Source organism: Dermacentor albipictus, chromosome 6 (assembly GCF_038994185.2).
Source record: "Dermacentor albipictus isolate Rhodes 1998 colony chromosome 6, USDA_Dalb.pri_finalv2, whole genome shotgun sequence".
NCBI lineage: Eukaryota > Metazoa > Arthropoda > Arachnida > Ixodida > Ixodidae > Dermacentor > Dermacentor albipictus.
Genome location: NC_091826.1, coordinates 139,110,462 through 139,123,748, shown reverse-complemented (window position 1 = coordinate 139,123,748; position 13,287 = coordinate 139,110,462). Strand labels below are relative to the sequence as shown.

General features: G+C 51.9%; 1 protein-coding gene across 6 annotated transcripts in view; it reads right to left on the bottom strand.

Annotated features, from left to right (window-relative positions):
* Positions 1-13,287, bottom strand: part of LOC135896103 (inactive histone-lysine N-methyltransferase 2E-like) — a 458,065-nt gene that overhangs the window by 35,552 nt on the left and 409,226 nt on the right. For all 6 annotated transcript variants that reach the window (XR_010562591.2, XM_070541359.1, XM_070541357.1 and 3 more), the window contains one exon: positions 11,990-12,272. Coding sequence is in view for 5 of the 6 variants with exons in the window: in XM_070541359.1 (XP_070397460.1) it covers positions 11,990-12,272 (283 nt within the window). In the remaining variant the exon portion in view is untranslated. The remainder of the gene's footprint in view (positions 1-11,989; positions 12,273-13,287) is intronic.

Genomic DNA, 13,287 nt, shown 5'->3' with positions numbered 1-13,287 from the left:
TTTTGTGGATAGCAACTCGTCTAGCAGGCACTGATCTATGAAAGGTGCAATAAATGCCCTTGTGATTGTTTGCACTACTGTGTTGTCGTTCCTTTGTCCCAAGAGTACGGTGAGAGAGTCCCACATATCAGACCCCACAAGTGACATGATAAAACTTGCAGTTCAGCACGATTCTTCAATGAAGTGACGCTGGTGTGACGTGAGTAATCCAAAAAAATCTATTTTTAATGTTGTGACGCGCAAGACCCGCGACAAGTGAACCCAAGACCCGCGACGAGGAGCCACGGTTCTCGGAGGCCAGGCGCAGGATCGACGGTAGTTGACTGAGCGACGAACAGGTGGCGTGAGTGCGGAGAGAACAGCGGCGCGAGCATGCGAGCGTGTGGGGAGAGAATGGCGAAAGGGGGAACTCGGAGTGTGGTTGTGTGGTGCGGAAGGTTGGCGTTTGGGAAATAAAGCGGTAGTTCGGGACCACGTGTGGCGTGTCGTCGATCGTGACAAGTGGGGGCTCGTCCGGGATCTACGTGGACATGGAGACAGTGGACGTTCCCGAACAATTGGTACAGCATCTGCTGGGGCAGACGAGCGGATCCACCATGGAACGCGAGCAAATCGCGGCAGCTGTCAGACAAAGACTGATGGCGGCCGAGGCAGTGCCTATGGGTTCTACGACAACGGCGGCTGCGACTGCGCTCCACAGGAGGTCAGCCAGGTCAGCCTCCAAGGTTTAAGGGGTTCAACGACCATCAGTCCCCCGAGGAATTTTCGGACCGGTTGAAACGTTTCGTTTGGTCAGCGGTGTCGCAGCTGACAAGAGGCTTACGCACATTGTGCCTGCTGCGCTGGAAGGTAGCGCGAAGTTGTGGTGGCGATTCGTGAACTCGTTTGCGTTGTGGGAGGAGTTCACTGCGGCGTTTATTGCGGAATTCTCCTCCATTGACGCGAAGCGCCGCTTGAAACAAGAGCTGGAGCACCGGACGCAACATCCCCAAGAAAATTTAAAGGAATTTATATATACCATCGCGGCCTACTACAACCGGATTGGCGGCGAAGTGCCCGAGTCGGAAAAGGTTGACCGCGTGCTGCGGCAGATGCACCGGCAACTCCAGGATTTGGTGGAGGGAAGACAGTTCAGCAGTCTCGCGTAGTTGGCGAAGGCCGCTGACGGTCTCATGGAGCGTTTCTGGAGGTGCATGCAGTACAAGCCACCACCACCCCTGACTGACCAAGTCGAGAGAGACTTGGCCTTCCAATCGACTATAAACGTGGCCGGCGTGCCGGGAACACAACCCGGACGGTTGATCACAGCGGCTGCCGCGCCGTTCCAGTATCCGCCGGCGGCATCCCCCTGGCCGTTGCACCCCGCGGCGATACAGCCCTCCTACCACCGAGACCAATTGCACGGATTGGCTGCATTCGCCACAAGGACGCCACATCTCTCAACGCCGTCACAGCAGCAAAGGTACCAGCCGAGTGACCACAGAGGATTCAACTGCCATCGCTGCGGAGGCGTCGGTCACATGGCCCGCGAGTGCCCTACAGGTCGGCGTGGCGGCCCACCCCGCTGCTACCAAAGCAACGGGATCGGACATATCCGCTCTCAGTGTACGGGAAACGGGGGACGGTAGGTGCTACACCGGCAAGCACCTACGAGACTGCGCTGCAAGTAGCGGCCTTGGCCGGCAACAAGGAGCCTCTCCTGGAAGTGCAGATCGGGAGGACAACGTTCCAGGCCCTACTGGACACAGGCTCAAGTGTGAGCTTGCTTGGATTGCCGGCGGCAAGGGTAGCGGTCTAGGCGGGCGCCAAACCCAAGACACAGGAACAAGCACTCCGCCTGGCAACAGGTTGGTCTCAGTCAACGACTTCCCTCAAGTGCAAAATAAAGTGGGCCACAAGCCGCCGCGTTCAACGCTTCCTGTGTGTGCCAGATTTGTGTCGGGACATTGTGCTGGGCAGAGATTTTTTAACAGCAACAGGCATCTCTTTACATGTATCGCTGGGTGGGTGGACGATTGGAACCGATCCACAGTGCATGGTGCCATTTGCTAAGCACGAAAAGGACCCAGCGACAGCACTTGCAATAGAAGATGGAGAGTCGTACAACTTGCACAGCCTCTTTGAAGAAGTGCTTGTAGTTCCAGGCATAGAGAACATGCATCAGGCTGGCACCAGGGAACTACACCCAAGCATGAGTAAAGTTCTCGATGACTTTAGCCATCTGTTTACTACAGTTGCAGGATGTACCACCCTGGCTCAGCACCGCATTGACACGGGGGACAGTGCGCCCATGAGATGCAAGCTACGTCCAGTGAATGCGAAGAAGCAGAAGATCATTGAGGGCTGTGTGGATGACCTCCTACAACAGGGCCTTATAAGACGAAGCACCAGCCCGTGGACTAGCGCCCCAGTGCTCGTTGCAAAGAAGTCTGGAGGCTACCGGCTCGCTGTGGACTACCGTCCGTTAAATGCATGCACCCGAGTACCTGCCTACCCAATGCCTCGAACAGACTGGCTGCTAGCGCAGTTGGGCCGAGCAATGTGGTTTTCCAGCTTTGATCTCTCCCAGGGGTTTTTCCAAATTCCTGTTTGCAAGGCTGACATAGCTAAAACGGCCTTCATTTGCCATCAAGGTACATTTGAATTTACGAGGATGCCCTTCGGGGTGGCGGGCGGTCCAGCAACTTTTCAAACCCTAATGGACCGGGTGCTGCAGGGAATCAATCACCACTTTGCTATGGCACTTTTAGATGATGTCCTTGTATACTAGCAAATTTACAAAAAATAAAGAAATGGTGTGATGAATGGCAAATGGTGCTAAATCCGTTAAAAATGTAGTTATGACAGTCTCTAGAAAGCTAAATTTCTTAAACTACTCTTACTTTATTAATAATCATGAACTGATTAGCGTTGATCAGCATAAGTATCTTGGCATGATTTTCACAAGTGATCTTCGCTGGAACCACCATATAGATTATGTGTGTGCCAAGGCCAACAAGTCACTCTGGTGTCTGAGGCGCAATTTGCAATTCGCAACTCTAGAAACAAAACTTCTAGCCTATAAAACATTAATTAGACCTATAATTGAATATGCTAAGGTGGTCTGGGACCCTTACACTGCTATAAATATATCAAAAATCGAACGAATACAGCGTCTGGCAGTAAGATTTATATTCAATAAATATCGGCGAACGGACTCCCCTTCTCAACTTTGTGTACAGGCAAACCTACCGACATTACAGGCTAGATCTAAATATGAAAGACTTAAATATATTTACCTAATCATTCATCATCATGTTCATATAGGGCATACAGACGTTGTTGAAATTCTTTCTGGTGAAACCACTAGACATCGTCATTCAATGTTTATTCGTCCCCCTGTTATACATACCGATTGTTTCAAATACAGTTTTTTCCCAAGAGCTATCAAAGAATGGAACTCCCTGTCGGAAGAAGCCGTTTCATCCTCATCCATTAATTTCTTCACAAAACACATTGGAAATATCCTAGTTTGTAAATAATATACTTAACTTTGTGTCCTTGTTATCTTCAGCAGTTTACGCTGTTACCTCTTGGTGTTATTAAATTTAATTTATTGTCCCCTTTTTGTGTTTCAATGTACGATTTTCCTTGTGCAAAATATGTGATTTATAATTGTTCATATTTCTCTCCTGCTATAGCCCTGTGTAAGGGCTGGAAGTATCTGTAAATAAAATAAATAAATAAACTCAGAGACACTGGAGAAACATGTTGAACATGTAAGGGAAGTGCTACAACGCATTGAGGGTGCTGGCCTTACAATCCAAATAAAGTACAGGTCTGTCGTCAGTCCCTCAAGTTTTTAGGTCACATCATCTCCCCTGGGCATTGCAGACCAGATGAGGACAAGGTGCGTGCAGTGCTGGATTACCCAAGACCCAGTACAGTTAAGCAGCTGCAAGCCTTCCTGGGACTTGCCGGCTACCATAGAAGCTTCATCCCTCACTTTTCACTGACGGCACATTCACTGACCAACCTTTTGAAGAAGAACGAGCCATGGCAGTGGGAGGAGCGCCAAAAACAGGCTTTCACTGCACTCAAGCAGGCCTTAGCTCAGGATGCTGTTATAAGCCTCCCAGATCTAAATCGACCCTTTGTGGTGGAGACAGATGTAAGTGGCATTGGCTTTGCAGCTGTGCTACTGCAGGCTGGCCCTGATGGTCTGCAGCCTGTTTCCTTCATTAGCAGAGTCCTTACAGCAGCCGAGAGCCATTATACTGTCCAGGAGTGGGAATGCCTGGCAGTAGTCTGGGCAGTGGACAAGTTCAGGGCATATCTTGAATTTACGGAGTTTGAGATACACTGTGACCACTCCTCCCTGGCATGGATGTTTAATACCGACCAAGCTTCACCCAGGGTCAAGCATTGGGTTCTTCGGCTGCAGGGCTTCAACTGCCGAATCAGGCACAGACGAGGGCTGGCAAACATACCTGTTATGTTGCTGCGTGGGTCGTATCGCGAGGCACCATCGCGACAAGGCGTATCGGCAATAACCTTTTATTGCCGTCACGAAACAAACACAGAACAGTGGGAACTTGACAACTGCTACAATATATACATTCTTGAGGCCGGGAGAGGGCGCTCTTCAACACAGGGTTAACTGATGCAGATACGTCATCCGCTGAACTCAGCGGCCAGAATCAGTACACAACAATACCCGCTGATGCCCCTCTCCAGTGTGAAGACAACACAAGTGACAACCTACGTGAGACGCTGTTCCCCATTGCTGCTCCAGAACCTGAAGGCAAAATTACATTTGATGAAGTAGCTGGGGCCTCGGAGGTTGACTCTTCGCTGCTGAGTGACACACCACAGCTGGTACAAGAAAAGGCTCGTGATGACCGCCTCTTAAAGCAGTGGTCCAAGGGACTAAGCTCCCAAGTTCGGAGCCTGATCATTGCCTCTTTCGTGATCTGGCCGAAACAACGGAACTGCAGCCAAGCGGATTGCTGGTTCAGCAAAGAGGCAACCAGAAGGTAGCGTGGTTACCTAATCACTTGCGGCAGCTGGCACTGAAGGTGGCCCACGACCATCCCACTGCAGGCCATGCTGGATTTTTCAAAACTCTGAGGCGTGTGGCTGCACGATTCGTCTGGCTGGGCATGCGAGCAGACATATCAAAGTATGTGCAGTGCTGTACTGTCTGTCAGCGCACAAAAGCTCGGCGCAAGAAACCACAGGGCCTCATGAGCAGTCAGTGGGCAACATCACCCATGGAAGAGCTCAGTGTTGACATTATCGGGCCCTTGCCATCTACACCCCAGGGCCACAAATACTTGCTGGTAGTTATTGGCAACTTTACAAAGTTCCCAGAGCTTTTCCCTCTACGAGCAGCAACAAGTGCAAAAATACTGGAGTGCATGGTGCAAGTCTTCTGCCGCCATGGCACACCTGTGGCCATCACCAGTGACAATGGCAAGCCCTTTGTTAGTACACTATGGCGCAACCTCTTGAAACACTGGGGCATCAAAGATCGTCACACAGTGCCTTACCGGCCGGCTGGCCAAATGGTGGAGCGTCACAATGGCACAATTAAGCAGTGTCTACGGGCTGTTTGAATCCTACCGATGGCACCGGTTATTGGAATCTCAGCGCTGCCACCAGCTGTTGGAACCTCAGTGCTGACACCCGTTATTGCAATCGGACCGCTGGCACCCGTTGTTGCAAATGGGTCGCAAGCCCCAAGGGTAGCGTTGGCCTGGCGGCCTGGGGCACACTGGAAGCATCCGAAGGTCCCGGCAAAGCATGAGTCGACTGCTAACAGAACAACTTGTTTATTCTAGCATCGCAAAGAGCGGGCGGTCAGGTCGACCGAAGTGGAGAGACGGGAGAGCACGTTACTCAACAGAAGAAATCGGAGCCTCTCTCCTGGCGTCCGGGGGCAGCTGCTCTTATACTCTTGGCGTCGCGGGCAAGAAGGAAGGTCACGAGATGACACCACGTGACAGCGAGGCACGGACGGACTGAGAGACATGTAGAGACAAGGAGGTGACGCATCAGCCGGGCCGGCGCCGGTCAGACCTCCTCGCTTCACACTGGGGGAGCTCCTCTCCCCAGCTGCCGCGCTTTGACAAGCGTGGGCACACACACACACACGCACACACGAAGACACGTGGCACTGAAACATGCCGGGACGCGCTCGGCGGGGATGTGTCGCGGCCGCTCCGAACGGGCCAAAATGTCCGCCGCTTTGAACGAAGCCCCGGCGTCAGTTGAATCCGCACCGGCTACACCGCGCGTCATAGGCAAAACGTAACAGACCGCCCCGCCGGGGGAAGGAGATCCCGATGGTCAGGGGACTGCACCCGCTGTCCGGAGGGATGTCGCTCGATGATGCTCCTAACCGAAGTCGGTCGTCCCTCGGCGTTTCTTGAGCGCAGCGCACCGAGAAGGCCTCGTTCTCACGTTCAGGTTCACACAGGACACTGCAAAGTGACTTCGGGAGAGTTCTCATTTTTCTCTCGTTCCCAGCAAGCGTTAGAACTACGCTGAAACTCAGCCGCTCAGTCAGCAAGCACGGCACAACCCTCACTAAGCCATGCCAGGCTCTTTCCCCTTTTATACTACTGCCTATGTTCCTTACAGTAGTCTAGCAGCACTCAGAACGCGTCCACAAATCGGAAAATTGCACTAGAAAGCACATCATCACTTAGAAACACTACACAAAAGCAATATGTTAAAAATCCTGCCTCAGGAAGAAAAACATCAATAACAAACAATTTTGAGGCTGATTCCCACGTTAGGGGCTTCGACTTAAGCCATCGGCGTTACCGTTGAGACTCCCCTTTTTGTAACGCACCTCAAAGGAATATTGTTGCAAAGCGAGGCTCCAGTGCAGGAGGTGGCCATTTGTGAAAGAGATGGTCTGCAGCCATTGGAGAGGGCAGTGATCCGTTTCGAAGCATGCGAAGCGGAGATCGCAGCGAGCGACAGTACACGAGCTCAGCTGGCGAACACCCCGTAGCGGCATGCGGCGCGGTCCTTAATGCAAACATCACCCCAGGCAGACACAGCTCCCAGTCAGTGTATTGTGCAAACCACAATGTTCTCCACACGCGCTTCATGACGGAGTGGAGCTTCTCAAGGGAATTCGACTGTGGGTGGTACACTGAGCTGTGTAACAGCTTTACCCCACACCTTTCGAGAAAGGCTGTCGTCAAAGCGCTAGTAAACACTGTGCCCTGATCTGATTGGATTTCCGCAGGAAAATCAACTCGCGCAAATATGGACAGTAGTGCATTGACTATCTCAACTGAGCTGAGTTCTTTAAGCGGCACTGCTTCAGGGAACTTTGTCGCTGGGCAGATCACAGTCAAAATGTGTCTGTACCCCGTGGCTGTTACCGGCAGAGGTCCCACTGTATCAATAACGAGCCGTCTAAAAGGCTCCGTAATGATAGGTACCAACTTCAACGGCGCCCTCGATTTGTCCCCTGGTTTGCCCACCCGCTGACAGGTGTCGCATGTCTTCGCAAAGTGGTCTGCGTCCCGAAAACACCCTGGCCAATAGTACTCTTGCAAGAGACGGTCCTTAGTTTTCTTAACTCCTAGGTGTCCGGACCACGAACCCCCATGCGACAAGCGCAACAGATCCTGACGATAGCATTGAGGCACGATCAGCTGATCGAACTCCACACCCCTGCGGTCTAGATACTTCCGGTACAGGACCCCACCTCTTTCCACAAAGCGAGCATTTTTCTTGGCGATACCTTCCTTGACAATGCAGCGTATGTTTTCTAGGCTGCCATCCTTCTTTTGCTCGGCTATCAAAGCCGCACGGCTGACTTTTAGCAACCTATTAAGTCCGTCTGACGTAGGCGCGATGAGCAAATCTGCAGATAGCTCTTCTAACTTTCCCGCATCGGGAATTTCCTCTCCAGTATCTGGTGCCTTTAACGCTACAGGCTCAATTTTATTCAGTTCGGGCGTGCTCTGAATATCAGCTTGCTGCGCCTCTGACCCTTTCTCATCGTTCGACAACGTCGGTCCCGCAACTACCGCCTTTGCAGCGAGCTCCCGAACCTTCGATCTGGTTAAGGCCTGAACGCTAGCCTCACCAAACAAAAGCTCCTTCTCGCGCAGGAGGTGATCGGACCTGTTCGAAAATAGGTACGGGTACTGGGGGGGGTAGCATAGATGACACCGCCGCCTCCGTCTCAAGTGCTCCGAAAGGACCTTCAATGAGCACTTTTGCTACGGGCAGACACACGCTATGAGCTTCCACGGCTTGCTTGATCCATGCGCACTCGCCCGTGAACATATCGGGTTCTACGTAAGAGGGGTGAACTACATCCATCGTAGCTGCGGAATCGCGAAGCACTCGGCACTCCTTCCCGTTCACGAGGAGGTCTCGCATGTAAGGCTCGAGAAGCTTCATGTTCTCGTCAGTGCTGCATAATGACAAAAACACTACTTTTGTTTTTGTTTCCGGACACTGCGCCGAAAAGTGACCCGGCTTCTGGCACGTATAACACACGCGCGCTTGCCTCGTCTCGAACCGCTTTCTGCGTTCGGCTTCGGCTGCCGCCGTCTCCTTACGTTCGGTCGGACTGCTTTCACTCGCATCTGCACTACGTGTGTCCCCCTTTGCTCTCATGGGCGTGAACTTCGGCCTCTCAAACTTGGAGCCAAATTCACCCTTTTGACCGTCCTTAGCTCCGCGAGCCCGACGCGTCACAAACTCTTCGGCTAGCTCAGCGGCTCTAGCCACCGTACTAACGTCTGGCCTATCCAAGACGCAGTACCGCACGTTCTCAGGTAACCGACTATAAAACTGTTCCAGCCCGAAACACTGCAGAACTTTCTTGTGGTCACCAAACGCTTTCTCTTCTTTGAGCCACTCCTGCATGTTTGACATAAGCCTGTAGGCAAACTGTGTATATGACTCACTTTTCCCTTTCTCATTTTCTCGAAACTTCCGACGGAACGCCTCCGCTGACAGCCTGTACTTTTTTAGCAGACTCGATTTCACTTTGTCGAAATCCTCTGCCTCCTCTCTCTCCAAGCGAGCGACTACGTCGGCCGCCTCGCCGGGTAACAAAGTGAGCAAGCGCTGTGGCCACGTTTCCCGAGAGAACCCCTGCTTCTCGCACGTTCGCTCAAAGTTAACCAGGAACAAACCAATGTCCTCTCCAAGCTTAAACGGCCGCATCAGGTCAGTCATTTTAAACAATACTCGTTCTCCTGCACCGTGTGCCTGACTTCCATTACGAGCGCGTTCCATCTCTACCTCGAGACGCTTCATTTCCAAAGCGTGATCGCGCTCTTCTTTTTCTTTCTCTTTTCGTTCTTTTAGTTCACGCTCCTGTCTTTTTGCCGTCTCCCTCTCCTCAATGGTCTCAAGGCATTCCGACAACTCGTCATCCTCAGCTCCTAACTCAAGAATAGCCCTTAGCAGTTCTGGTTTTCTGAGTTTGTCTGAGACCTCCAGACCCAACTCTCTTGCAAGCTCCAACAATTTCGGTTTGCGCAACGACTTCAAATCCATGGCTGCTCTGAATGCTGCTTTCTCTACTGCCTACTATTGTCTTGCCGCAAACTAACCCGGCAGCAACGACAACCACAATTACCAGCTCTGTTTCTGACACTAACAAAAGCCTGGCAAAACTCAGAAGAAGAAAGTCCCGCACTCACCAAACCTCGCAGCCAAGAATTCAGCGCAGTCGTTCCGCTGCAGGCAACCAGTCATCACACAGGGCTCGTTGCACTGCTCCCGGATGGTCATTGTGCTGCTCAGCATACAGTCAACCGCATATCTTCGCTGCTGGCCTCCGTTGTCGCGATCTCACTGCTGGCAACCAGATGTTTGGATCCCACCGATGGCACCGGTTATTGGAATCTCAGCGCTGCCACCAGCTGTTGGAACCTCAGTGCTGACACCCGTTATTGCAATCGGACCGCTGGCGCCCGTTGTTGCAAATGGGTCGCAAGCCCCAAGGGTAGCGTTGGCCTGGCGGCCTGGGGCACACTGGAAGCATCCGAAGGTTCCGGCAAAGCATGAGTCGACTGCTAACAGAACAACTTGTTTATTCTAGCATCGCAAAGAGCAGGCGGTCAGGTTGACCGAAGTGGAGAGACGGGAGAGCACGTTACTCAACAGAAGAAATCGGAGCCTCTCTCCTGGCGTCCGGGGGCAGCTGCTCTTATACTCTTGGCGTCGCGGGCAAGAAGGAAGGTCACGAGATGACACCACGTGACAGCGAGGCACGGACGGACTGAGAGACATGTAGAGACAAGGAGGTGACGCATCAGCCGGGCCGGCGCCGGTCAGACCTCCTCGCTTCACACTGGGGGAGCTCCTCTCCCCAGCTGCCGCGCTTTGACAAGCGTGGGCACACACACACACACGCACACACGAAGACACGTGGCACTGAAACATGCCGGGACGCGCTCGGCGGGGATGCGTCGCGGCCGCTCCGAACGGGCCAAAATGTCCGCCGCTTTGAACGAAGCCCCGGCGTCAGTTGAATCCGCGCCGGCTACACCGCGCGTCATAGGCAAAACGTAACAGGGCATACTGCTCCAACCACAAAGACTGGGACCGGCACATACCTGAGATCGCCCTTGCCATGCGTACTGCCGAGAGTGTTGTCACCAGATATACTCCAGCATTGTTGCGTTACGGCCGTGAGTTGCGCACTTCATGGGAACCTACAAGCGACAAGGAGGACACAGAGCCTCCAAAAGCAGCACACCATGCACTTGCTGCAGAACTCCAGCGGTGCCTTGGAGAGGCCCTCCAGTATGCTCGGTCACATCAGGCAGCTGCTTGGAAGGTGCAGAAATCCTGTTACGACCGTCATCGTCAGCCAACAACCATCAAAGAGGGTGACCTTGTGCTCCTGGATTCCCATACCTTGAGTGATGCGGCCAAGGGCGTTTCGGCGAAATTGGCACCGCGGCGAAGTGGACCTTATTGTGTAATCAAACGATTAGAGGACAGCGGCGCGAACATGCGAGCGTGCGGGGAGAGAGTGGCAAAAGGGGGAACTCGGAGTGTGGTTGTGTGGTGCGGAAGGTTGGCGTTCGGGAAATAAAGCGGTAGTTCGGGACCACGTGTGGCGTGTCGTCGAACGTGACAATGTGTAATGTATAGCAATGCATACTGTTCCCCCTCTGCTATAGCCCTACATTGGGCTGCAGTGTATGTAAGTAAATAAATAAATAAATTTCCCTTATGAGCGCGAGTTGTTAATGTACAAAGCACCTTCCAGTACTAACCCACTAACAGCTAACTAAACCACTGATAGTTTTAAGGGGGAGGGGAGAATATGTTATGTCGTTAGTTTTGGTTTCGATACCCCGCCTGCAAACCCTGTGAACGATTGTGGTGCTGTTGCCCCCATGAATATAATTGGGTGTCAGAAAATAAAGGGGATCCTTTGTTGGTTTATGGCTGGTTGGCTCTCTTCTTTGCCGGCCCGTAGGCCGTGATACCACTCTTGTCGGCCATGTTTAGAAACGCTCGCCTGTCCTTTTTCCCTTTGCTGCATATTGTTTTCAAACTGGGGCCGCCTATCCACCAACCACAGAAGCCAACTCTGCAGCTTCGTCGGTGGGGAATGAGAAGCGAAAAGCGCACTGGATGAGGCGCGTGCATCGCTGAGTGTGGGAGGACCAACCCAAGGGATCGGTGCAGGGTGAAGGGCAACTTGAAAGTACACACATCGACTGCCTGCGTGGGCGAGGTGCCGATAAACATCGCCATCCATTGCGAATGCCATTGTGCATACCCGTGTAGTGTAGACAGGAAGGCAAGACCGCAATGACACTCGGCACGAATGTCATTTACTGTGAATAACACCACACGTGCCGTTTGACAGAGGTACAAAATGACAAGTCTGACAGAATAAAGGCACTACACGAGCTGCACGAAAGGGCAAAATCATCATCTACCTCACACTTTCAAGTACTTTCCTCCATCTTGCAGGAGGCACCAGCGTGCCCCTCACCTGACGGGGTGGTGCCCCTCTCCGTGTCGGAATCGTCGTCGAGCAGCCCAAACTCCCGGCGCAGCCGCTGGCTCAGCCGCTCCCGCTGGGGCCAGGCCTCGTCGTCGTCCAGGGCTCTGGCATCGGACGCACCGCAGGGGACGTCTTGTGGCCGGCCGAGCGAACCGTGCTGCTTGTTGTCCGGGCTCTCGTTGGCCACCATTCGGGCAGGGGGCACTGCTACTACGGCAGCGGGGGCCCGGGCAGTGTCTCGCATCCGCTGCCGGTACTCGGACAGGCTCACCTAGGGAAATAAGGGGCTGTTCCTCAAGGACCGTGTCATGTCACAGGAATTTTGGAGAAAGCAACGCTCTTTGGTGACTGCATCGTGAATTAGCTGCAACTATTGTTTTAACCATTAGCACTTTTCAAGCACATATGTGTTTATGCATTTTTACTGTACCACCTTTACTTTTGTTGCAGTTAGTCTTTCCAGCTCATAGCTATATAAGGATTGCTGTCTGTTACCTTGTCAGTTCTTTATTGTTTGCAAATTGTATTGAATTCATCCGCCTGATATAATGCAGTCCATTTCACCTCTGTTGCTGGCCATCTTTTCGTTCTTAAAGTTTTCTGTTGATGTGCAGATGCAACATGTGACAGATGTATCAGACTCAGCATTGTGAATAAACTGCTTTTTGTTGATTATGAGTTGATCAAAACAAATTACAAATTGCAACTTCATGTGCTTGGCATACGTGAAAAGCAAAATTTTTTTGAGCAACACGCAAGCATGCGGAGTAATCGTTGCATGTTCATGCTAGAGAAAGGTTTGGCTATTCCTTTTTATATCTTGCAATCTTAACACTAACTGGGTAGCGCTAATGATTAAAACAATATTTGCAACAAATTTACAATCCAGCCTCCAAAGAGCCTAATGTATTCTGCTTGTTCCATAGTTTATATTACCTTTCCACCATTGCTAGATTGTTGCTAAAGTTTGCTCTATGCGTTATGTTCATTCTAACAGACTTCTTATGCTGTTTCTTTTCTGCTTCTTTTGCTGGTAGTTAAACCCCAGCTCTCTTGTGCACTCAATCTAACATTGAAATCCTGGTTAGTGGTTTCTCTTCTCCTGTTGATGCAATCGTCTGAGTGGATGGCTTGTTTGCGTTCGCCTCCACACTTGGCACGGAGTAAATCATGCATACTACTCACCTACTGCATCCACTGCCCCTGCTATGAGCACAAAACAGCGCTAAACGACAGAGAAGGACACAGGACTACTTTTGTTCTACTACTGCATGCTTGTACCACTA